The sequence below is a fragment of the Epinephelus moara genome, chromosome 8, assembly GCF_006386435.1.
Source record: "Epinephelus moara isolate mb chromosome 8, YSFRI_EMoa_1.0, whole genome shotgun sequence".
Classification (NCBI taxonomy): domain Eukaryota; kingdom Metazoa; phylum Chordata; class Actinopteri; order Perciformes; family Serranidae; genus Epinephelus; species Epinephelus moara.
Genome location: NC_065513.1, coordinates 20,650,262 through 20,676,036, shown reverse-complemented (window position 1 = coordinate 20,676,036; position 25,775 = coordinate 20,650,262). Strand labels below are relative to the sequence as shown.

At 39.5% G+C, this 25,775-nt stretch overlaps 4 protein-coding genes across 4 annotated transcripts; all 4 read left to right on the top strand.

Moving 5' to 3' along the window:
• Nucleotides 1-911: 911 nt before the first annotated feature.
• rbm19 (RNA binding motif protein 19) lies at nt 912-8,644 on the top strand. The gene is made up of 24 exons (XM_050050632.1): nt 912-1,064; nt 1,155-1,337; nt 1,421-1,534; nt 1,759-1,800; nt 2,364-2,595; nt 3,205-3,470; nt 3,564-3,623; nt 3,732-3,810; nt 3,923-3,994; nt 4,156-4,365; nt 4,448-4,578; nt 4,716-4,843; nt 4,989-5,085; nt 5,949-6,059; nt 6,189-6,389; nt 6,480-6,549; nt 6,658-6,800; nt 6,899-6,959; nt 7,193-7,272; nt 7,371-7,426; nt 7,642-7,758; nt 7,862-7,967; nt 8,084-8,204; nt 8,300-8,644. The coding sequence occupies exons 1-24, from the start codon at nt 1,029-1,031 to the stop codon at nt 8,380-8,382; spliced, it is 2,799 nt and encodes a 932-aa protein (XP_049906589.1). The 5' UTR covers nt 912-1,028; the 3' UTR covers nt 8,383-8,644.
• plbd2 (phospholipase B domain containing 2) lies at nt 8,645-18,375 on the top strand. Its single transcript, XM_050050633.1, has 12 exons — nt 8,645-9,004; nt 12,369-12,462; nt 12,570-12,728; nt 12,824-12,924; nt 13,031-13,245; nt 14,407-14,501; nt 14,646-14,806; nt 15,151-15,246; nt 15,352-15,423; nt 16,312-16,464; nt 16,550-16,712; nt 16,876-18,375. The coding sequence occupies exons 1-12, from the start codon at nt 8,784-8,786 to the stop codon at nt 17,044-17,046; spliced, it is 1,701 nt and encodes a 566-aa protein (XP_049906590.1). The 5' UTR covers nt 8,645-8,783; the 3' UTR covers nt 17,047-18,375.
• Nucleotides 18,376-19,009: 634 nt separating this feature from the next.
• On the top strand, nt 19,010-20,705 carry LOC126394631 (THAP domain-containing protein 6-like). The gene is made up of 4 exons (XM_050051562.1): nt 19,010-19,167; nt 19,549-19,741; nt 19,878-19,976; nt 20,117-20,705. The coding sequence occupies exons 1-4, from the start codon at nt 19,088-19,090 to the stop codon at nt 20,507-20,509; spliced, it is 765 nt and encodes a 254-aa protein (XP_049907519.1). The 5' UTR covers nt 19,010-19,087; the 3' UTR covers nt 20,510-20,705.
• Nucleotides 20,706-21,521: 816 nt separating this feature from the next.
• On the top strand, nt 21,522-25,611 carry zgc:158398 (uncharacterized protein LOC568894 homolog). Its single transcript, XM_050051563.1, has 7 exons — nt 21,522-21,693; nt 22,237-22,424; nt 22,598-22,853; nt 22,949-23,048; nt 24,411-24,552; nt 24,647-24,787; nt 24,934-25,611. Exons 2-7 carry the CDS (start codon nt 22,251-22,253, stop codon nt 24,952-24,954), a joined length of 834 nt encoding a protein of 277 aa, XP_049907520.1. The 5' UTR covers nt 21,522-21,693; nt 22,237-22,250; the 3' UTR covers nt 24,955-25,611.
• The last annotated feature ends 164 nt before the right edge of the window (nt 25,612-25,775 follow it).

Genomic DNA, 25,775 nt, shown 5'->3' with positions numbered 1-25,775 from the left:
TGACCAGTCATGACCACCTTCAAGATATGACCTCAGAATTGGCCCTACATCATACCAACCGAATTTCGTAGAAATCGGTGCAGCCGTTCAAGAGATATAAACTTACCATATTTGTAGCGCCCCCTAGTTGCCAAAATTCGCCAAATTCGGCTCATACCCTCACAGTCTTATGCCAACCAATGATCTCAAATTTGGTGTTAATAGCATTTAGTTTGACCGAGATATCCAACAGTTTGCATTTTTATAGCTAGCTATAGAAGTTTGTTTGTTAATAATTTGCGCATTTTTTGACCGAATAAAATTCTTTTGATAACTTTAGATCAGGTCCAGTAGAAGAGTGTATATGTCAAGTTTCACGCAGATTGGACAAAATCCCAAGGAGAAGTTCAAAAAAGTAGGTTTTCCAGGTTTCGCGATTTTGCGAAAAAACTTCCTAGGCGCAAGTGGGCGTGGCCTATGGCAAAGTGATTCAGCTCTATTCAGGGAAGCTGGGGATACAAGATTTTTGAATGTGCGACATACGGTGTGGGAGCTATAGGCAAAAACGCATTGGTCTAGGTTATAGCGCCCCCTGCAGATTTTGCGTCTGAGGTACGTGCAGGGGTCTGGACCACCCCTCCAAATTGCACCGCCCTCCCTTGCACGGTTTAGCCTGCAGCACCACTTTTACCTACAGAAGAATAAAAATAAAAATCTTTACAAAAACAATAGGGTTCCTAGCACCGCTGCTCCTAGGAAACGCGTCTGCTTGCAGACGCGTTCCCTCGGCCCATCGGGCTTGGCCCCCTAATTACAGTAATGTAATTAACAGGGGCAGAGTGAGGTTGGTGTATGTTCTCCTTCACCCTCCTGTCCAGCAGGTGGCGATGATGCGACGGTTGGAGAGCAGATCATCTAAAACCAGAGAAGAAGAAGAAGGCTCCTCCCACTCAACATGGCGTCCTAGTGGAGAGTCCATGCTCGCTTGTTGACATATATTTAAAACACGTAGCTTATGCTGTATTTGTGGATTTACAACAACTATAACTATGTCGAGACTCATCGTTAAAAACCTCCCTAATGGGGTAAGTGACCCGCCCGGACGTGAGCAGACATTTTGTGTAGTTTCAGCCCCGCTGAAGATGTAACTGTGTACCTGTGTGTCTTGTGTGCAGATGAAGGAGGAGAGGTTCAGGTCGATGTTTGCTGGCTTTGGCACCGTGACAGACTGCTCTCTGAAGTTTACCAAGGACGGCAAGTTCCGCAAGTTTGGCTTCGTGGGTTTTAAAGCGGAGGAAGATGCGAACAGAGCTCTGAAACATTTCGACAAGAGCTTCGTGGACACGTCCAGAGTGACGGTATGGCTGCAATCACGAGCCTTGTTTACGGTATTGGTATGTTTTCCACCTGTGAACGCCATGTTTAACGTCATGTATTCCAGGTGGAGATGTGTAAGGCCTTTGGAGACCCCACTAAAGCAAAAGCCTGGAGCAAACACAGCCAGAGCTCAGCCCCGGAGAAACCCTCCACTCCTGCTGACACTGATAGCAAAAAGGTACCTGCACACACTAAATGACAGGAGAGAAGTTACAGGAGAGCCTCTGTATGATCACCATAAAGCAACAATAATGTACAGTCACATTCACAACGTCCAACTTTGTCCTACTATAATCTTTTCTATCTTACTGTCTGGATAACCACAATATACTCAGATGTCATAGTGGAGGTAATATAAGTTCTGCAGCAGTGTCACTTCTATGCATTGTTTTCTGCCTTTAGAAGAAGAAACAGAAAAAGGAAACCAACAGCGCACTTGGAAATGTGAGTAAATGCGTCCTCAACAATGATTGTCTGCTGTTAAATGTCTGCTGGATGTGGATAAGATGGAGCCAACCCAGCACTGCTTATTAAACATCAATATTTTTCTGGTACCAACATAAATTATATTGAGGAAATGTAGCTGCTCAGTAAATTTTAGATTTGGAAAAATATTTTTATACAGAATGGCTCAAAGTAAGGTTACAAAACACTGATTATTTTCTGTCGGTACCAGAATTCTGGAATTATATTCACACTTGTAACAACAATAAAGGCATAAATTGATACCCAGCTCTAAATCAGCCTCACTGAAATGTGTAAGATATGGACATGATCTGCATTTTCATTTCACAGATTTGTCAGGCCATCAGTTTATTTTATCCAGTACTGTCCACTCTACATCATTCTTGTCCTGATCTACATTAAGATACTCTAACTTACTTAATACTTACATAATTTTGTCATGTATTTAAAAACTTCTGGCTGTGGTATTTGATTTTTTTTCCTGTTAAGTGTTATAACATTAACATTTTTATCATCATGTGTCCACTTGTTGCATGTCTCAGCTGGAAGAGGACCAGGGATTCAAGGAGTTTCTGTCAGTACATCAGAATCGAAGCCAAGCACCAACCTGGGCAAATGACACTATGCAACAAACAACTGAACCTGACAGCGGACAGACGAAAGCTCAGAGCAAGAAGAAACCTGCTTCGGATGATTACCTCAACTTTGATTCAGACGAGTCAGAAGATGAGGTTGAGGCTGAGGAAGAAGAAGAGGAGGGTGATGAAGATGAAGGTTGGTAATGGTGGTGTTTGTGTTGGTAGATGAAAGCTGTGTCCCAGTTTAGAAGCTGTTCCTCTGAAGTTTTGATTTACATCGTGAAAATGTATATTTTATCATAAACCAGTTACTGTCAGTGATCCATCATGTTTTACTTAACTTCTATATGATACCCAGTTTATTAGCAGTATTTATTTATATTAATTTTGTGGCATTTTAGGACAATTTTCAATTCTAAACTTGGAAATGTTTGACTTGATGGTCTCAGGTAGAGCAGTTGGTTCAGTCTGACCTCCAGGGCTTTTTAAGGGTCCATGTTTGTGGGCCATGTCCTTTGGAGTGTGCAGCCCCTAAAATGGGCCACAATTGGTGGTTATGAATTAAAACAAATCTTGACTTTTTGTCACCAACATCCTCAATTTACACAGTCAAATAGATAAATACATACCAGGAAAAGTGTGGTATACTGATTACAGTGTTCCAAAATATGAGAAATGAATACATTTATGTCTGTATCACAAATGCTTCTCAATACAAGCACAGAAATATACCCTATGAATGGAAAAGCAAAGAAAGAAAAAAGTGTGTGCATGATTGATGGTGTATGAATTGTGTTGCTTTCAGGTGCCACTAAAGAAGCAATGAAGTCTGGCTTGTCAGATATGGAGTACCTGCGCTCAAAGGTGGCAAAAACAGACGACACCATGGAGGAGAGTGGAGGAGAGGATGATGATGACGAGGGTGGGGATGAAGATGAAGATCATGGCCCTGTGCAGCACACCGACAGCGCCTATGAGAGCGGTGACAGAGAAAACATGTCAAAAGTTAAAACCTCAGTTTTGCCTGAGGATAAGAAGCAGAGCAAAGTGAAGAAAACCGCCAAGCAAGAGGTGACGCTTTAAACAAATCTATAAGTTAAATATCACTGTTCAATACAGCACAGTATTTGTTTTCTGGTTTACACCCACACCTGTTTGTTGCAGATGGAGCCAACAACAGAGTTCACAGTGAAGCTGAGAGGAGTCCCGTTCAATGTGAAGGAGGTGAGTAAATAAGAGCCTCCTGGTTTCAGAGGTGCAGTGACGATATTCTACATCATATATTTTAATGTTCAGCATCTATGACACAAACATATTTTTTATTATCAATAGCAACAAATCCGAGAATTCATGACGCCGCTTAAGCCTGCAGCAGTCAGGATCGGGAGGAATGAAAGCGGAAATAGAACAGGTTTGTAATTGAAAGTATAATAATGTACTCTGACAATATTTTCATCTATTTATGTTTATGTTGACTGTATACAGGCCCATGCATCAACACAGGTGTCTCATGTGTGTTTCAGGTTATGTGTATGTGGACTTGCACTCTGAAGAACAGGTGGAAAAGGCCTTGAAGAAGAATAAAGACTACATAGGTAACTTCTCCTGCATGATGTCCAAGCTTTTTTGGATTCTCTCTGTCTCTTTTTTATATACATATACGTGCAAATAAACTTAAAAAGATATATCCACACCCTGTGTTTGTGACGATGACTGTTCTGGCCAGCAATGACAAACTTTCTGTCTGCGTTTTCAGGTGGACGTTACATTGAGGTTTTCCGTGTGGATGCCTCTGGGGGTAAGGGCAAGAGAGACAGAAAGGACAAAGAAATCGACAGAAACTTTACCAGGAAGCTTAAGGAGGATGAGGAGGAGGAAGATGTTGCAGAGTCAGGTCGACTCTTCATCAGGAACCTTCCTTACACCTGCACCGAGGAGGAGATCAAAGAACTGTTTGCTAAACATGGTAAATTAGAAAAAAATGTCACTCAAGTTAACAAAGACTTCCACTCTTATCCTTAATGATGATAGTGTTTCAATCTTTGCAGGTCCTATATCTGAGATTCTCTTCCCTATTGACAATCTAACCAAGAGACCTAAAGGATTCGCTTTCATAATGTACATGATACCAGAGAATGCTGTGACAGCGCTGGCTCAGCTGGATGGACACATATTTCAGGTATTCCATCTCCAGCAGATGTTTGAGATATTTCTCTACTCCACAGGACCTGTAATGGCTCCTGGGTTTGATCTTACAGCTTGCATTTCAAATCATGTTGAGGTCAGATAGAAACATCTATTCTCTGGTGCTTTTAGGGAAGGATGCTTCACCTGCTTCCCTCCACACTGAAGAAGGAAAAGGCTGACTCTTCAGATGCTGGTGGCCCTGGCTCTTCATCTTACAAACGGCAGAGAGATGCTAAAAATAAAGCTTCAAGTACCAGGTATATTTTTAATTACATCAACCCTCTGCCTCTGTGTCTCTGGCTTCTTTAACTGTACTCACAAGGATGAATCATTTTATTTTTGTGTCAAGTAAATACATGAGCTGTTCCCCATCCCACTTCCTGATTTAATGTTTCCTTCCAGCTCCCACAACTGGAACACCTTGTTTCTGGGCACAAGTGCAGTGGCAGATGCCATTGCTGAAAAATACAACACCACAAAAAGCCAAGTTTTGGACCATGTGAGTAGCGCTTCATGCTCTTCACATAACATGTTCCTCAACTCCAGCATTAATAAGTGTTCAGTGTTTGAAAACATCCTTGCATTAAAACAATGCTGTGGGAAATGCAAACCAGTAAACCAGTGAGAGGATGAAGTACGCTCCAAATCCAGTTTGAGTAACTGATCTATGAGTTGGAAGCCTTATCAGATGCCACAACACTGCATATGGATTTTTTTATTTTTTTTTTAATTAAAGGGACAGTTCAACCCAAAATCAAAAATGTGTATTGTTACCTTACCTGTAGTGCTGTTCATCAGTAGAGGTTGTTTTGGTGTGAGTTGCAGAATGTTGGGAGGTATCAGCTGTAGATATGTCTGCCTTATGATGAATATAATGGAACTAGATGGCAATCAGTTTGTGATGCTCAAAGTACCAAAAAATACATTTGAAAAACTCCATAACAATGTCTCTTTCCAGAAATCATAACCCTGTAACTTAATCCACGCATCTACTGCTAGCTTACCTAGTACCACTGAGCTCAATAACATAACAGCCCAGCCAAGGAAGACGCCATTAATGTTTACTGTCACGCACTGTCACAAGCCTCTTGTCCATGAGTAGATGCATGCCTTCTGTGCGCTGATACAGTTGGTGGGTGTATTTCTGTAGAAAGAAAATAGTTCCTCTGTGTAACTGCTCACAACAAGCTCTGTGGGTCTGTGACTTTGTGTGTTTGTTTTTGCTTCTGATTCAAATATAAAGGAGGGCTGGTGGCTGTGTGAACTTTTTCCCATCACATCAACATGTGAATCCTTAAGCACACTGAGCTGCGCACATTTAAAGTTTCTGTATACCTCTCTGGTCCTTGCCCTACTCTGTAGGAGTCAAAGGGAAGTCTTGCAGTGAGGATGGCTCTGGGTGAGACACAGATTGTTCAGGAGACTCGGCAGTTTCTTCTAGACAACGGTGTCAGTCTGGATTCCTTCAGTCAGGTAGGTTTAATACAAACTCTCATTTTCAACAATTTGTTGCAAAATTGCCTTCAAACAATAACCGTGCCTGGAATCCACTTACTTTGGTTAAGGTTGTTTCCTGTGCGTGTCGTTTCCTTTGACACACAGGCGGCAGCAGCGAGGAGTACAACTGTGATCCTGGTGAAGAACCTTCCAGCTGGAGTGACGGCATCAGAGTTGGAGGAGCTTTTCTCACCTCATGGCTCTTTGGGCCGGGTGGTGCTGCCGCCCTCAGGCCTCACCGCCATCATCGAGTTCCTCGAACCTACTGAGGCGAAACGAGCCTTCACTCGGTTGGCCTACAGCAAGGTATGTATAGCTTTATAGTAGCAAAGCCTGCATGTGTGGCATATTTTTTAAAAGCTTGTCCTGTACTGACTGTATCTTTGAAAACCGTAGTTCCATCATGTTCCATTATATTTGGAGTGGGCACCTGTGGGAGTGTTTGTGGCAGCCAAACCAGAACCAGGTAAAATCCCTCAAACACATTCCTAAAAATACAATACTAGACAATTTAAGTACAAGTTAGTAAGTGCTAATTGGAATAACCAAACTATCTTTTGATCTATCCACTAAGTATTAGAAAAAGAGCAGGCAAAGAAAGAGGAGAAGAAGGATGAAGAGGAAGAAGAAGAGGAGGAGGAGGAGGAAGCTGCTCCTGGTTCCACACTTTTCATTAAGAATCTTAATTTCAGCACGACAGAGGAGAAACTACAGGAGGTGGGTCAATTCATAAATTTAACCCTCAGTTACTTTTCATAACACTGAGTAAGGAATTATCAAAGGATGACTAATGTTGTTTTCTTCATTTGTTGCAGACATTCTCCAAATGTGGCAAGATCACGTCCTGCACCATCTCCAAGAAAAAAGATAAAACAGGTATTTAACATTTAAAGTAGGTTCTCCCACATACATAAATAAAACATTCACCAGCGCTGTATATCTTGATTTAGCAAAAAATGTTGATTTATGAATGTAATAAAAGTTGAACACACAGGATTCTAGTAGAAGAAAACATCTGTATTCTGTGTGTCCTCCCAGGCTTTACAAGAGCATATGATAACATTTATATTCTTTAAACAGCCACCTCACAGTGTTGCTTTGATTTCCAGGCAAGACGTTATCCATGGGCTATGGTTTTGTCCAGTATCAGACAGCAGAGGCAGCACAGAAAGCCCTGAGGCAACTGCAGGTACCATTACCACCCTTTCTCTTGTGGAAACTTTAAAAGCCTTTTGCTACAGCTTGGTTTTTGGCTGAAGTGTGTTCTTTGTCTCAACCCTTCACTAGCACTGTTCTGTGGATGATCACCAGTTAGAGCTGAAGATTTCTGAGAGAGCCATAAGGTAAGATGTGCATCAGAAGGCTTTAGTGAACTGCAGCCAGTCTTGAAATATTAGTATCTCTATCAACTGAAATATGCATTATAATATCACTTGTTGGTAAGTTTTTCAACATTTCAAATGTTGACTGTAAACATCTGTGGGCTGGCATTTGGCATGCAGTCTGACATGCAAACCTCACTTCTGTTGTCAGCACTTACTTTTTTCCCTGTGTGCAGAGCTACTGAGGTGTCACGCAAGAAGAAGCAAGACGAGAAGAAACAGACAGGATCCAAGATTCTTGTGAGGAACGTCCCCTTCCAAGCCTCTGTCAGGGAAATTCGGGAACTCTTCTGGTAGCCGTCACACACACACACAACTGATTTTTATTCTCACAAAGTGTGGAGAAAGTTGGAGCAAGGTGATTTAATAATACTATGATTTATTTCCTTTTGTCAGTACTTTTGGAGAGCTGAAGACAGTCCGTCTTCCAAAGAAAGCAGCTGGTTCAGGGAATCATAGAGGCTTTGGCTTTGTTGACTTCCTCACCAAACAGGACGCTAAGGTTTGTGCATTATGTAAGCTTTGAGACGTATATTTAGGAAATCTACTGTCCTCAAGTGCTACATTAAAGTGAACATTACTATGATCATAAATGCTATGCCCCTCTCTTCTATATAGAAAGCATTTGCCGCACTGTGCCACAGCACCCATCTTTACGGGAGACGCCTTGTGCTGGAGTGGGCTGATGCTGAGGACACAGTAGAGACGCTGAGACGGAAAACAGCCGAACATTTTCACGGTAAACCCACAACCTGTTTAAATAACAAACAGAAATCAAAGCAACTGCACTGTTTATTCATTTCTTTCGTCCATGTTGTTAATCCTCCCTGTCAGTGACCACCAAGAAGAAGAGGAAAGCAGAAGTTATGGAGGGCATTCTGGAGACGATGGAAACTGGTGGAGACGGAGACAACTGAGTTCCCTGAACACTGCTGCCTCTGTCAAAATCTCTGCCCAGTGTTTCTGTTTTTTTTTCTGTATAAATACAACTGAACAACAAAAGGACCTGAGTGGCGCGAGCAGAATAAGCAATTGTTCTGAGTTTATCAGCTGGTGGAAGTTTTGTGGAAAACCAATGGATTTATTAAATTACACCTGTTTTGTACAGAATGATGCCTCAGAGAAATATGACTAGACTGATGTTTGTTTTATATAAAATTTTATTTCATGCTTTACAAGTTTTATGTCTCATGTTGTGTGTTTGTGTAAGCCACTGACATATTGAGTAAAAAAACATGGGTATTTTATTTTGAAACCCTCCCTGGCTCTGTCAGGTGACCAGTCACCCAATGTTATCATGTGACTTCTTCATGTAAACATGGCGTCCAGACCAAACAGGACGTCTGCTGGTGGACGTTATAAAATGCTTTTAAATGTTTTAGCTCTTTTATCCGGGTTGTGTTTCATGTGTGAGTCTGTTGGAGCGGAAATACGAACCGCTGTGATTGACAAACAAAGCGGACAGCTGTCGGTCATTGAGGGATACCGAGCAGATTTTGTGGCCTGGGCGAACTTTACTGATGACATAGAAACATCAGGGTGAGTTGAATGCAGGTCTTCATCATGTAGGTCCTTTTAACTTGGTGGACTGTAAAGCGGATGGATTTTGTTTAGGTCAAAATATATATAAAAGAAATCCTTTTATCTTTTACGGCCTGTGAACCTCTGCCAGCTAAACCAGCTCATATGACAGACAAAGCAACTGCAGCATATTAGATACTTAATTTGTGCACGAAATGTAATTTCGTAAATGTAATTCAACATGCATGTGAAATAGTGATCGTGCCATATAGCCTACTAAGACCTAATGGGAGTGTGCCATGTCATCTCCTTCACAATATTACCGGTTTGTTTTAATTTGGGAGCTTTTTGAATGTGTAATTTGTGGTAGATTTTAATATTGTTGAACTTTAATATTGTATACTGAATCTGAATATCACTCTGAGTTACTGTTGTTGTATACAGACCAATGAAATGATGTAATTATTTTTATTTTTTACTGAATATTTGAAGGCAAACTGACATGTTAAACTATATAATTTATTTTTGTTCCTTAAATTAATAATAATTTTTTCCCCCGAATTTGTCATAAAGTCAAGACTTTTGTTATCGCAGAAATACCCTAAAATATGGGGATATTATTTTAGGGCCATATCGCCCACCCCTAAAACCTATTATAACATAACTTATCATTGGTAGTAAAACATAATAAAAAATATGTGTGTACATATATATATATATATATGTGTGTGTGTGTGTGTGTGTGTGTGTATATGAATAATGACACACGTAAATGCATACTAAAACAATGATTTTTTTTTTTTTTTTTCATATTTAATTTTTACCTCTAAAACATCATTACATACACAAAATGACTAACAATCATACTGGGCCATCATACTGAAAAAATAATGTAAATACGTAAATACATACTAAATATTACAATACCAAGAGAGGATATTCAGCCAAAAGAAGGCCATTAAAATGTTTTAAATCAATTAAATTACTATAGAAGGGCACAAACAAGCTGAGCCATATTAAAATCAACATACAAATGCTCCAGACATAAAGCAGTGAAAACACAGCATCTGATTATTACATCTCCAGTGCGTGGTCCTCTGTTGTCTTTTTACTTATGTACATAATATACAAAACCCAAAACCAGTGAAGTTGGCACGTTGTGTAAACCGTAAATAAAAACAGAATACAATGATTTGCAAATCCTTTTCAACCTATATTCAATTGAATACACTGCAAAGACAAGTTACTTAATGTTCGAACAGGTAAACTTTGTAATTTTTTGCAAATATTAGCTCATTTGGAATTTGATGCCTGCAACATGTTTCAAAAAAGCTGGCACAAGTGGCAAAAAAGACTGAGAAAGTTGAGGAATGCTCATCAAACACTTATTTGGAACATCCCACAGGTGAACGGGCTAATTGGGAACAGGTGGGTGCCATGATTGGGTATAAAAGCAGCTTCCCTGAAATGCTCAGTCATTCACAAACAAGGATGGGGCGAGGGTCACCACTTAGTGAACAAATGCGTGAGCTGATTGTCGAACAGTTTAAGAACAACATTCCTCAACGAGCTATTGCAAGAAATTTAGGGATTTCATCATCTACGGTCCGTAATATCGTCAAAAGGTTCAGAGAATCTGGAGAAATCACTGCACGTAAGCGACAAGGCCGAAAACCAACATTGAATGCCCGTGACCTTCGATCCCTCAGGCGGTACTGCATCAAAAACCGACATCAGTGTGTAAAGGACATCACCACATGGGCTCAGGAACACTTCAGAAAACCACTGTCAGTAACTACAGTTCGTCGCTACATCTGCAAGTGCAAGTTAAAACTCTACAATGCAAAGCGAAAGCCATTCATCAACAGCACCCAGAAACGCCGCCGGCTTCGCTGGGCCCGAGCTCATCTAAGATGGACTGATGCAAAGTGGAAAAGTGTTCTGTGGTCTGACGAGTCCACATTTCAAATTGTTTTTGGAAACTGTGGACGTCGTGTCCTCCGGACCAAAGAGGAAAAGAACCATCCGGACTGTTATAGGCGCAAAGTTCAAAAGCCAGCATCTGTGATGGTATGGGGGTGTATTAGTGCCCAAGGCATGGGCAACTTACACATATGTGAAGGCACCATTAATGCTGAAAGGTACATACAGGTTTTGGAGCAACATATGTTGCCATCCAAGCAACGTCTTTTTCATGGACGCCCCTGCTTATTTCAGCAAGACAATGCCAAGCCACATTCTGCACGTGTTACAACAGCATGGCTCCATAGTAAAAGAGTGCGGGTACTAGACTGGCCTGCCTGTAGTCCAGACCTGTCTCCCATTGAAAATGTGTGGCGCATTATGAAGCGTAAAATACGACAACGGAGACCCCGGACTGTTGAACAACTTAAGCTGTACATCAAGCAAGAATGGGAAAGAGTTCCACCTGAAAAGCTTCAAAAATTGGTCTCCTCAGTTCCCAAACGTTTACTGAGTGTCGTTAAAAGGAAAGGCGATGTAACACAGTGGTAAAAAGGCCCCTGTGCCAACTTTTTTGCAATGTGTTGCTGCCTTTAAATTCTAAGTTAATGATTATTTGCAAAAAAAAAATAAAGTTTCTCAGTTTGAACATTAAACATCTTGTCTTTGCAGTGTATTCAATTGAATATAAGTTGAAAAGGATTTGCAAATCATTGTATTCTGTTTTTATCTACGATTTACATAACGTGCCAACTTCACTGGTTTTGGTTTTGTACAAATTTTCATTATTTTATAAGTGATACCTTGTCTAATCTATAACATAATGATTATAAGTGATACCTTGTCTAATCTATAACATAATGAAAATGTTTCCATCAATAGAACCTAAAGTGAACTCTTCATGTGCGTGTTTTACCCAACCAACCCAAAAAATATTAAATTTACAATGATTTAACAATCAGTCATTTGCCTTTGATAAATGAGCTACATCATTTTAACCTGCTGACCATTAAAATAATTGCCAGCTTAAGTTCTGTTGTTGACTGAACAAACAGCTAATTCTTTCAGCTCTAAATTTTATTCTAATCTGTTTTGTGCTTCTACAAGTAGCATAAAAACAAGTAACAGTAAACTGTGACAGGAGAGGTTAAGATAACCATACACCTATAACGGCCTCTGTGCAAATTAATAGTGGTAAAAATCAATAAATGCATCAGTTGGTTAAATAAAAACAGACACTGGACACAAGGACATAGAGAAAATAAGCTGCATAACACAGAATAGGCAACGCTGATCAGCTGACAATCATTTGAAAAAGAAAATAAGACTTGAGTATGGGAAATTACAACAACAGAGGGTGTAACAACAGAATGATAGATGAGTAATTAAACATCAGTGTTCACATGTTCTCTCTTTTCAGTTGGTCCTTCCTGGAGATCACTACCAGCAGTCAGTACAATGACAGTATCCAGGCTTATGCTGCTGGCGCAGTGGAGGCTGCTCTCACTTCTCAGGTCAGTCCTCAGGCCTGTTTGTGCTCTACTTACCAAGCAGCCAGAATGTTGTATTTACTTATTCTATGTTTGATTTAATCTAAAAACCTGGTGTATGTTTGTTTTAGCTCATCTATAAGCACTGGATGAACACTCTCGTGAATTACTGTGGGCCCTTCACGTCTGAGTCTGCTTACTGCCAGCGCCTTAAGGCTTTCATCACAACCAATCTGCAGTGGGTTCAGGAGCAAATAGAGAAGCAGCCAAGCTCTCCCTACTGGTACCAGGTACATTATGAGCATTTGTAGGATGAATAAAATCCCTTGCATCGATACAGAAAGGCCTGAAATAACATGTTTCATAATCTGTTTCTGCTCCTTAGGTGCGTCTGGCACTGCTGCAGCTAAAAGGTCTCGAGGATAGCTACAATGACGAGCTGTCGTTTCCGGTAGGGTCATTCTCCCTCAACCCATTTGGCTTCCTGTAAGTGGCTATCTCCATTTGTGATCAATCAAACATGTTTCTTCACAGTTCTTGAGATCATAATTGTTGGTGTCTCACACTCTTTACTGCTACTCTTCACAACCAGACTTTTCCAGTTGGGTGGAGATCTGGAGGACTTGGAATCGGCTCTCAACAAATCCAGCCAAACTCGACCTCTTGGATCTGGCTCCTGTTCTGCTCTCATTAAGCTGCTGCCGAACAATAAGGAACTGCTGGTGTCACATGACACCTGGAACAACTACCAGGCCATGCTGCGCATCATGAAGAAATACATGTTTGCCTTCAGAGTTTCTCCTTCAGGTAGTCTACTGATGCAAGTGTGTCTCCTGATCATCCTTACTTCCTTTCCTGAGTCCCTCATTACTTACATTAAATGAATAGTTCACCATTATAGGAAAATTTGCTTATTTGCTTTCTTCACACAAGTTACATGAAAATATCAATGACACTCCTGTTCCTGTACAGTAACCAGGACATAACCAGGACATATTATTTCGTCAGAACATTGAGCTTTGAACTATGACCCTCCTGCTCATATATCTGTTATCTTGTAGATAAAACGAAATACCATTTGCTGAGCTCGCCAGCGACAGAGGTCAAATCAAAGAGCTCTGCTGTTGTTACTTTGCTATGTATATAGTTTATGTAGTTTTAACTTTTAAGATATAAGACTCTAACATATTCACAATAGAAAATTACCTGTATTTCTCTGTTATTGTATTTTTATAGCTATGTCCTTTTTTTGTTGGTGGTCTTCATGGTTTTTTGTTAATTTAAACAATTAATATTCCTACTATTACTATTCATCTGGTCATCAGTCACCTGAATGCACTGTTATCCATCACTGCAGTTTCTGCCAGCTGTCAACAAGCTGTCATCTGTTTGTGGCTCAGTCGTTGTGATGTATCTTCTGCTGTGCAGAGGATTGTGGGTCAGAATAGCTGACAAGCATGCAGCCTTGCCCTCTGCAAAATGCGGCCGGATGCAGTAGGACATCCTGGTGTTTTTGGCATACTGCATTTGTCATATTATGTATTGGGACACACAAAGTCTCATCGTGGCATACTTAATAGTATGGTAGTACAGGTATTGGAAGGCACAGACCATCTTGACTTCTAAGAGGCCTCAGTTGGTTGCTTGGCTAACTCATCGTGACAAGATTCAGGAAAAAGTCCAGCGCATAAAACCACAACTCTATTATCTGTTATGTGTTTATTAGTGAGCTACAGAGGTGCTGGCTGTAACTGTTAGCCAGGCTAGCTGCTCCCTGCCCCGTTTCCAGTCTTTATGCTATGCTAAGCTAAATGGCTTCTGGCTCTTGCTTGATATTCAGGGCCTCTTTTTAAAAATCCGAATTTGTAACCAAGTTTGAAGCTGCGGTAATGAACTTGCAGTGTTGTTGCTGTCTGTAACATGTATTCAGATTACTCTATGTGCTTGATTTTTTCTTTTTTTTTTCAGATGAGGATCTTATACCTGGAGGAACTCAGGCCTTCTCATCTTATCCTGGATCGATCTTCTCTGGAGACGACTTTTATATCATCAGCAGTGGTTTGGTGAGATCTAGCTGTACTTGGCGTAACAGATTTGAGTGTTAAGAACAAACTACAGGATTTAAATGTGTTCATTATTTTACTTTTGGTTACAAATTGAGTAATGCTAGAAAGAGTTTTTGTTCTTAATCTGTCTTGTGTCTCCAGGTTACTTTGGAAACCACCATCGGGAACAGTAACCCTGCTCTGTGGAAGTTCGTTCAGCCCACGGGAACCGTCATGGAGTGGCTGAGGAACATTGTGGCTAACCGACTGGCTGCTACAGGCAAGGAGTGGGCCGACCTATTCAGGAAGTACAACAGTGGAACGTGAGTTTTACACATCAGGAAGAAACTGGCTCTCATGACTTTTTAACCTTCATTATCACCACTTTGTTTTAATGTAATCCAGTTTCTGTTGTCTGCTGCCTTTTGTCCTGTGTTCAATATTCCTGTTGATGACAAAATTAGATATGATTTTCTGTGACTCTACTGCAGTGTGGATTGATTTGAGTAAAGGAAGCAGAAAAACACTTTATATTCAGGAGTCGCATGAAAAGTCAGTTGACTGCTGTGAAATGCTGAATCAGCTGCATACAGTTAACTGAAATGTTAGTAGGTTAAAGGTTGTGTGCTCACTTTAGACTGTGTGTTTGTGTTTGTGGGCTTTGTAGGTATAACAACCAGTGGATGATTGTGGACTATAAGCACTTCACTCCAGGGAAGACTGACATTAAAGAGGAGCTCTTTGTTGTGCTGGAGCAGATTCCGTAAGTCTTTGCATCCAGTCTTTAATCAGAACACAAGATTATTTCAGTATTTATATTTCTGACTTCTAAACCTGTCACTTAAAATAAGCCTTTCTAATGCTGCAGGGGACTAGTTGTTTACAGTGATAAAACTCAGGAACTGCTGGAGAAAGGTTACTGGGCAAGCTTCAACATACCGTAAGTATCCAGTTTAAAAGATTCATGTTAACATATATTATAGATTACATGTGGTCTGATTCTGGTATATGTAAAACTGTCTTTTTTTCATATATCTATTTAATGTTTATTTGTATAGAGACAAGTGTCATGAAACAATGCCACACACTACAGCATGGGCTTTTAAAATATATAACACTCTATTTTAAGACCCTGCGCAAGGAAAATACAAGAATACAAGATTGATGTGCTGGAGATAATATGGCTCAGTGGAAGCATATCACTTTTATATATTTTCAATCTGTCCCAAACTGAGATTATACTGGAGGGGCATCCAGGAATCATTAAGCACATTGTTTAAGACTCAAATACCCCATGAACTTGGAGATTCTTTTTTTGGGCTATGTTTTGTTTCTGAAACAGAGGAGGGATACAAAGCTGCCGCAGCCCCTTTTGGCAACAAGTAAAAAATCAATCAATAGAAGGTGGCCAAACCTAGTACCACCTACTTTGGTATGGAATAATTTTAGAACTACTTGTATTTAATTTGAGAAGTTGACTTTCTCTTTGAGGATCCAGAGGAACAAAGTCTGGAATAAATTGATCAAATTTATAGCCCCATAATGAACAGACTTTGTATGACACCATTAATGTTTAACTTCCTTTCCTCTTCTCGATAAGAAAGGTGGAAATGTAAATTGCCTTTGTTCTAATGTATATAGTTAAGTTTATTTACGGTGTATGTGATGGGTGGATGTTTTGGACAAGACACAGACTATAATATAACAAAACACCATAAAACAATAAGTACCAGATTATTAATTCATGACTAGACTGGATCCTGACTGGGGTCATTTTAAACTCAAACTGAAACAAGTTTTAAAGAGGAATCAATGTGCTCATATGCAGGTACTATGAGGAAATATTCAATGCCAGTGGCTGCAATGAGCTGGTTGAGAAGTTCGGCCCGTGGTTCTCTCTGGACCAGAATCCTCGGGCTCAGATATTCAGGAGAAACCAGACAGCTGTCACGGATGTGGACTCAATGGTCCGCCTTATGAGGTACAAATAAACTTAGTCAATAGATTTAATTTTTTTATATGCTAATGACGAACATGTATTTATGAGATGCTGTGTCTCTTCTCAGGTATAATAACTTTAAAGAAGACCCTCTGTCAAAGTGTGAAGGCTGTGATCCACCTGGGAATGGAGAGAATGCAATCTCAGCCCGTTCAGACTTGAACCCAGCTAATGGAACGTATCCATTTGGCGCCTTAAAGCAGAGGTCACATGGAGGAACAGACATGAAGGTTTTGATGTTTCTCATTTAATTTCCTGCCATCTCTCATCTCTCTGCCCATACTTTTATCCATCTCCCAAATCTTTTCTGTGTGTTTGTCTCAAATGAAACTGACTGTGATACGTTAAAGAGATGTTTGCTAAATCCGATGCATTGTGTGTGTTCCTGTGCAGATGACCTCCTTTGGGATGTTTCGGGACTATGGTATGCTGGCAGTGAGCGGGCCAACATGGGACCAGGTGCCACCCTTCCAGTGGAGTACTTCACCTTACAAAGACCTGATACACATGGGCCAACCTGATACTTGGGCATTCAAGCCCATAAAAGTCACATGGACTCCTTAATTGTTAATATGCTGTATATAAAAGTGACATAATCAGTGTAAATTCTGCCAGCTGTTTGAAGTTTTGACAAAGGGAAATTATATTTTAATGCAGTGGGACATGACTTTTATGAGCACAATAGTCATTTTATGGATCCTTGCAATAATATTCAGAAAGTATTGCAATATAACAGTATTGCACTATTTGCATAATTAAAGCACATAATGTTTAACAGCTTTTAATGTGAGGCAATATGAACAATAACTTTACAACCTTGCTGTTGTAAAGAAGAAGCTTCTGCATTAGATTATCCGATTTTAGTTTTTTGCAGATAAATATATGAAAATGTAAATTCCACTTTTTTCAATTTTGATTTCTCATTGAGTTATTGGCGTTAAAATGTTGCTCCAGGACACCACTTTTCTTTGGAGAGATCACTGAGTATGATTATTAATACAGATGCTGTAATTTAATGTCACTGTGAAAGCAAATGTCTTAATCATGACTTAAATAATTTGGGTCATTCCATGCTAACTTTTTAACTTTTTTTTACTTTACTTTTTAGTAATCAAATACATTTTTTTTCTCTTTAGTTATCAAAAAATTAATATCTCCACTAGTTTTTACTTAATGCAAATGAATTTGGATTCTGTTTAGTGTTAATATATTTCCATCACATCAGTCAATTTGTATGCATAAAAACTGAGTGCCACAGATCTGGCTAAATATAGCTTCAGAGCTAAAAATAAAATAAAATAAACCACACTTTATAAGATATTTTGAGATGAGATGAGAGATCTTTCCCCGGAATGGTTATTTTCATTTCCCTGAAACTTGTTAATAATTATTGCATAACATTAACAACTTAAAGATGTTATATGACTCCATGATTTAATAATTTTTGAAAACAGTGAATTTTTCATGGTTTTCACCTGCTATAATACTACAGTCAGTGGTTTTACTTCCCTAGGTAGATATTTGTACTATGTTGACTTCAGGGTTTTCTACCTCTGTGTGATACCTAATGGGTCTGTTTTTCATTGGGTTTAGGAAATTTCCAAATTACAGCTTGTAATGGCTTGGTTCAGCATGGTTTACCTCTAAGGTCCAATTTTAAAGAATAAATAACTTTTTTTTAAAAAGTATTTGGAATGGAGGATTTTGCAAGGTTCCATTAATTTAATAGAAGTTTTCACTTTTTTTTTCTCAATAAAATCCATAACATAAACATGAAGTCCTAGGTGAGTTGATATGGAATGACCCATTTTTAATAAATTTTAAATCATGCATTGTTTGTGAAATATTTTCTAAATAAACAGTGCCCAGATTATTGGGTTTCTTAAAAATCGATTTCTGTCATTTCTCGATCATGTTTCCATGAAATTGCACCATCTGGTTCTGTTAAAAACATAAAGAAATCTTATAATCTTATAAATAAAAAAGTGCTACTTTGCCATGAGAAAGTCACAGCATAAGCATATTGTTGCAAAAACACAATAAATATAATTTATGTGAGCCTAATGATCTTATGTTTTAATGGCTATGTGTACAAAATTATCGATAATATGCCTGTGGTTATTCTCATTCATCCAGGTCATAGTTATCTCAAGGCAATTGAATCGAACGCAACTGGACTTGGTTTTGTCTTAGAATACGTTTCACCTCTTATCCAAGAGGCTTCATCAGTTCATGTTTGTCTGACTAGGCTGGAACTAGTCTGACAAACTGGTGTGGAAACAACCCGTATTTAACCTCTGGGGAGGTCAAGAAGCCTCTTGGATAAGTGGTGAAACGTCTTCTAAGACAAGACCAAGTCCAGTTGCGTTCGATTCAATTGCTTGAGATATCGATAATATAACATTAATTGATAAGAAAAGGCTTCCGGTACACTGTGCGCTTAGTCAGTCATGTGACCCGTGTCACGGCCGTCGTCATGGTCGTCATAGGCCGTGCCGCACCATGGCTTGTGGGCTGCGTCAATACCGCCGCCATCTTGCCTAGGTGCTCTGACTGGTCCATTTTATACAGTCTATGGTCCAGACCAGTATCAGACTCGGCAAAAATGCCACATTTTTGCTCTGCATTTGGGTGTACTAACGAGAGAAGTGTTAAAACCAAGCAGAAGGGAATAACATTCCACAGGTAAGAAGTTGTTTTACAATATTTTACTGTTACGAACATGTTTAATGAGATATATCAAAAAGTGATCCTTCTTTTAAGCTAACGTTAATCAAGTAACGTTAAAGTAACTGTCCTGATCTGGTCCTAATGCCAAATTAAGCTAACGCTATGTCACACAACTTAAAGAAAAAAGGTTAACATTTGTATAATATTACTTATAAAATTGCGATGCTTTGTCAAACAGCTATGTCGATGTATGTGTTATTCCAAATTGTCAACTATCTGTTTCATGGCACCAACGTGACATAACGCAGTATAACGTTAGTAGTTAACTTGTGGCCTGAATTGTAACTACAAATTGTGTGGAACTGCGTTTTTCTGACACACTTATTTTGTGTGTAGTTTCCCAAAAAACACAGATAGGAGACGGGCATGGGTAGCAGCAGTGAGGAGAAAGGACTTTGTTCCAAGTGACTCCTCAGTCATCTGCAGCTGTCACTTCAGACCGGAGGACTTCGACAGGACTGGGCAGACTGTCCGTTTAAGGGACGGAGTGACTCCCTCTGTATTCAATTTTCCCGAGTATCTCTGCAAAGTTAGTATTGAAATAGTTTCTGTATAAATAATGACATAATTTAACACATGTAATGCCCACTAAACTTAACAATAGAAACACACTGTTTGATATTGTTCCTCTTGACTTACTGGTAAATAATTAATTTTATCTCCAGGTGCCCAGTACATCCAGGTCAACCAGGACATCCCAAGCTGCTCTACAAAGTCCTGATGTTCAGGTTCAGCCACCAGACAACCAGGAGGAGTCAACCTCAGTGAGTGAAACAGTTTGTAGGTGTTTAACACCTTTGCAGGAAGCTGAGCTTCTGTTACAGTGACATTTATGAAATGAGGACAATACATTTAAATTAATTATTTAAATATATGATTATATAATTACATTCATATTTTTCAGGATCATCAGTATGCCCTTGACCTGATTGATGTTAAACGGAAGTTAACTGAGGCACAGGAGAGGGTGGATGAATTGCAGAGAAAGTTGCGAAATGCCAGGGATCGAGAAAGAAGGCACACTAAAACAGTGAAATCCCTGCTCCAGGATTTAAAAGAGAAAAAGCTGCTTACAGAGGAACTGCAGCACACTTCTTCTAGGACCTCTCAAAGCTCCTCTAGGACCTCTAAAAGCTGCTGTATGACCCCTAAAACTTCCTCCAGGACCCATAAAACGTTCTCTAGGACCTCGAAAACTTCCTCTAGGACCTCTAACACTTCCTCCAGGACCTCTAAATCGTCCTCTAGGACCTCTAAACATCCTCTAGGAACCCTGAAACTCTCTCACGTCCTCTAAAACCTCCTTCAGGACCTCTAAAGCTTCCTCCGGGTCCCCTAAAACCTTGTCCAGAACTCCTAAAAATAATACTACTGTACACTGTATATATTTTTTGTAAATATGACCTAATAATGTAAACAGTTCTGTGTCCAGGCTCTCATGAGCACTGTGGTGTTATACATATGAGATTAAAGCAAACTTTTGTGTAAACATGCAGCTCTAAGTCATTTATTTTCACTTGTACAAAACCAACATTTGTTAATCAGAATGTGTAACTACACTGCAGCTCAGGACAACCCTGCTGATACACTATTTTTTGCACATTGTGTGACTTAAAATGTGAATAAACATTTATAATCAAAATTAATAATTAAATGACATCATGGTGGGCATTGTACATCTAGTAAGAAAAAAGAATATTTATTATATGGGGAAAGTTTAGTTTAAATGTGTTGTAGAACTATTACTGTTACTTTATCTACATAAGATCAAATATTTTGGTATGAAAAGCTGCATTTTTTTATGTAACCAAGTATCCTGTATCAAAACTACATGTCTGACGATTGTAACAAACCAAACCGCATGAAAATCGGTTGAGAATTCAGCGAGTAATGATGATTTTAATCATAAATAGTCTCCTGCCTCAACAGACATACATGCATTAGGCAACTTAAAATCTGTATTTGAACACAGTTTATGTGGTGCTGGATTGTGATGTGATGCTTGATCTGATGCTTGGACTGACTGCTGGACTTTGGTCTGAATATGCCTTGAATACTTTTTCCTTTTATTTTCTATTTTATTTATTTCTTTTTTTTAAAAATCCTGTCTGTGTCATGCCCCCCTGGCTTATTTTGTTGAATGCACTCTGAATTTGCACGATGGCTACTATGTGCATTTGTAAATGATGTACAACATGTTCAATAAAAAATAAATAAAAATACATGCAGCGCGGCTCCACCCGGGCAAGATGGCGGCCGCGTTGACGTAGCCGTTTGAATGCGGCATCTACGTATATGCGTCATAGCCAGTGAGCTGTCGTAAAGTGACGCAGCTGTCGTGATACGCTTGTGCTGCTTTGACTGAACTTAAAACAAGTTAAATGTCGAAGTCCTGTTTACTTAACGTCAAGACAGTTGAGTATCACTGTTTTTTACCAAAACTGGCGACGTAATCATCAGCGAAGATTGTTCCAGTTCAAGGTATGAAGTTAGATATCTTTCGGCTAGTTGGTTAGCAACGTTACACTGACAGTAACCTAACGTAGCGGTACTTTATCAATGGAGCTGACTGATAAGGTAGACACGTTACACGTATCCTGTTGACTTTCTGGATTCGCTAAACGTATGTTACCTGTCGTATTGTAACCATCATTGGATAGGCGGTTTTCCACGTCAGTAATTATAGATAAGCTCCGTTAGTGCCTTATTTTTGGATATCTACAAAGTCTCAAGACATATGGCAACTTAAAGCTAAAACCAACAGTGTGTTTAATCTTTTTCTTGCGCTCACAATACTGAAAAAGAGGTACATTCACTCAAAGAAATGTCTGAAAGATGAGGGGATCGTTCAGTCCTGAATTACAAATGATAAGTGTCTTAATGAAACTGTCCTCAACATCTAGCTTTAGGTTTAACAGATGTGTAACTTAGACCCTGTTACAACTGACCACAGTCCCACTAGCACTACCACAGTCTCTGTGGACAAAAGCCGTAATAACTTAAGTGACTGACTTCTGTTTACAGCTTGGCAGGGGTGTATGTGGAGTCTGATGATGGGTTTCTGGCAGCCGGTGACCAACCTTAGAGATTATATATCCCACAATCCTCCAGGGGCTACATTTTTCCTGTGTCTGTTGACCTTGGCTATCTCCTTCATCTGCCTCAGCTCCTATAGCTTCACTCACACTCTGCCTAACCCTGACATAGAAAAGGTAAAGACTCACCTTTTTTCAATTCATGTTGGAGAATGGAAGTTGTCTGATGGTCTACCATGCAGTTTTAATAATCCAATTTCCTGTGTGCAAATAAAACATTATGTGCTGGCTGTGACTGTATGCATGAACTCATACTGATGTGTAAATCACACACTGTATTCTTCTTTTAGGACTGGAACCATCTGCTGTCATCCTTATCTCAGTTTCAACTGTGTGTGAAAGCTAATGCAAATACATCTGAGCTTGTAATGCCAGTCCCCTCTCCTGTGATGGATAGAAACGCTTTAGTTAACCCCTCAAAGACACCTTCTCTCACCACTTTGCGTCTCAAGGTTCCCCTGACTGTGACTACAGACTCAAACAGTGGCTCTCTGAGTGATCTTAGTTTACACACTGCCTTGAACGCAAGTCAGTTAAATCTTGGAGGTTGGTATTGCAGCACATTGGTTTTGTTTTGAAAAGTTTGTGTGTATGTGTATAACAGTTAATTCTTATGTATGATCTGTTGCTTTATTCCCCAGGCAATGAGGTTGTTAATGTGACTCTAGAGTTTTTGTCTGGAAATGATACCTACACTTGCCTCACCATAAGTGCCCCAACACACCACCTGCCTATGAGTCTGTAAGTACCTTCTCACTCTGAAGTGTGCGTTTCTAAGCTTCCTGAATTTGAAGGTCCTGTGTATAGGATTTAGGGGGATATATTGGCAAAAATGGAATATATTATAACAACTATGTTTTCTTTAGCGTTAAATCAGCTGAAAATAAAAATTGCTGTGTTTTTGTTAACTTAGAGCGAGTCATTTATGTATACATAAGGAGCGGATCATTGTCCACCATGTTGCACGGCCATGTTGCATGTCTGGCTCCAAGACAGAGCCATTGGCGTTTTCCATGACAAGCAGCGTCAGAAAAGCACATGTTTTTATTGATGTGAAACTGCTTTATTCAGTGTTTTTACTGCTTTAAATCCTCAGGTCCATTTGTTTTGTAGGGGAAGAGACCTTTGCTCATAATTCAGCACCTGGTAAAATCCTCCTGAACAATGAGCACTGACTTAGATAAGTTTCAGCTGGTTGGAATTTGCCGTCCTCACTGCTAGATGCCACTAAATCCTCCCAAATCTTACAAACTGCTTCTTTAAATCACCAGTAATAGATGGCTCCGGGGATGACATTTTTCTTGGCTGACATGAGAGTTGGCATTGCCCTGGTTCTCATGTCAAAAAGCCCATGGGATTTTTTATTCCGGCAGAAAATAAGCACTGGTAAACAAAAGGTTATGATACTTACATATTTTGTTTGGCTCTTCACTTTACAAGTGAAGAGCACTTTTGTGATTTTTGAAGCCTAAATGCAATCACCAGACGTAAAAAACTAATGTTAGGCTATAAACAAACTACACCATTGTCACATGTCTTAATGTCACCACTACTACAAGGCTGTTCAGCGTGATGACGTTCTGCAGTCTTGTTCAGCCACTTGTTAGCAACAGCCTTTTATATTACACATTAAAGCTTCAGAATTCATAAGTGGGATTTTTAGTGATGTATTTTATTTCGTAGAACAAAACTTGAAAGTCTCTTAAGCTCATGTTAACCACAGACATTATTTCAGACATCCCACCAAATACCAATTCAGAAAATCCATTGACTTTGAGACGAGGGAACTGGGAGTGCTAAAATGTTGACTCATTTCCTGGTTTCAGGACTCATTTCTGTGGCACTCTATTCAGGTATATAAAGAGAATGCCTGTAAAGGATGATATGTGTTATGATGTTTAGTCTTGTCCTGCGTATTCTGTAATGTTATGTGTTGATGTAAGTTCTTACGGTGGCATTGTCACTATTTTAAATCTGTTTTGTGGAACCCAGAAAGAATAGCTGCAGCAATGCTATAACTAATGGGGATCATACTAATCGAAACTTAACTCACGAATGGGTATTTTTTGTGTTTTCTTTCATACACTGTGTACTTTAATGAAGACTTCCACCAGAGTGCCCAGCATCTGAGACAAACATTTCACCCATCCATGTGGAAGCGAGCAACAAGCCGTCGACAGCATCACAAACCTGCTACAGTCTACAATCCAAGAATGATCCAACACTCACAGTCATGTTAACACAGGTACAGTGTGTCACACATGAACAGCATAACTTGTTCAGCCCTAACACAGACACTGTTCTCATCCTGGCGGTCATTTTCTATTTTAATTCTGTAGGAGGAGCAGAGCGTTGCTGTGCGACATCAGCTGGAAGTCAGTGTGTGTCTGCTTGGAGTTTGTTTGATACTCTGTGTAGCTGTGAGTCTGACGCATTCAGTCACACGCCGCTCCCACTGGAATGGTCTGGATCTACAAAATGTAACGGTCTTTTCTCATATTACCATATTACTCTGTTTTTGTATCCCTGACTATGATAACAATTAGTAATTTTGATTGAACAGCTACATATCCTACTCTGCAGATACTCTTTTCATCTAACCCTATTGTTTTTACTTTATTTGCAGGAGTCCTTGATTGGCACCTGAACATTTTTCATCCTCTGCATCCTAAAGAAATCAGTTGATGGTGGTGGTCGAGAGAGAGGAGCGATATGTGTCACTATCTTTTAAAGGGACATCTCGCAGATTTTACAAGAAAAACCAGTTTGCACATCATGCCAAGTACAACTCGGCCTGTGAAAACAGTTGTTTGACGTCCTCTGTAGCTCTGAAGGGAGCTTGTTAAAGCCTGAAGGTTATCTCCACTTGTGTTTGGAGAATAGATATTTATGTTGCATCCAGCAAAGTGAATATATTTAAGCTAACATTTTGAATCCGTCTCTTACAAGTTTCCCAACTTTGTGAAAGTGCAATTCTTTATCAGAGCGTTCCTGTTATAGGAGATTGAAATATTTTACAGTATCCAAGTGAGAAACATGGTTGTGATAAAGAAGGAGTATATTTTGTCATGGGACCACGGTGTAATGGGAACAACTCTTCAATGACTGGTTATACATTTACTATTCAGTACGGTTTGTGCAGTACATGTCATGTTAATTTCAGTTCCCACATTTCCCACATTTATTGGTTGCATTCAGCTGTGTGAGAGCTGAACATGTTAACTGTTTTTTTCATTCAAAACTGTGATTTTTTTTTTTTTTTTTTACTGTGAAGGTAGTGGTATTATATACTGTTTTCATGTCAGCAGGTGTGTTTGCTTTGTATCTTTTACTGGATTTAAGTTATATGAGCATACTGGGCTACTTTAATTTACATGTCTGACATTGAAAGTTAATTGAATCCAGATGCCAAATCAACAGACCCACCTGTACTCTTGCATCCTCCTACAATGTGTTACATCACTTGCA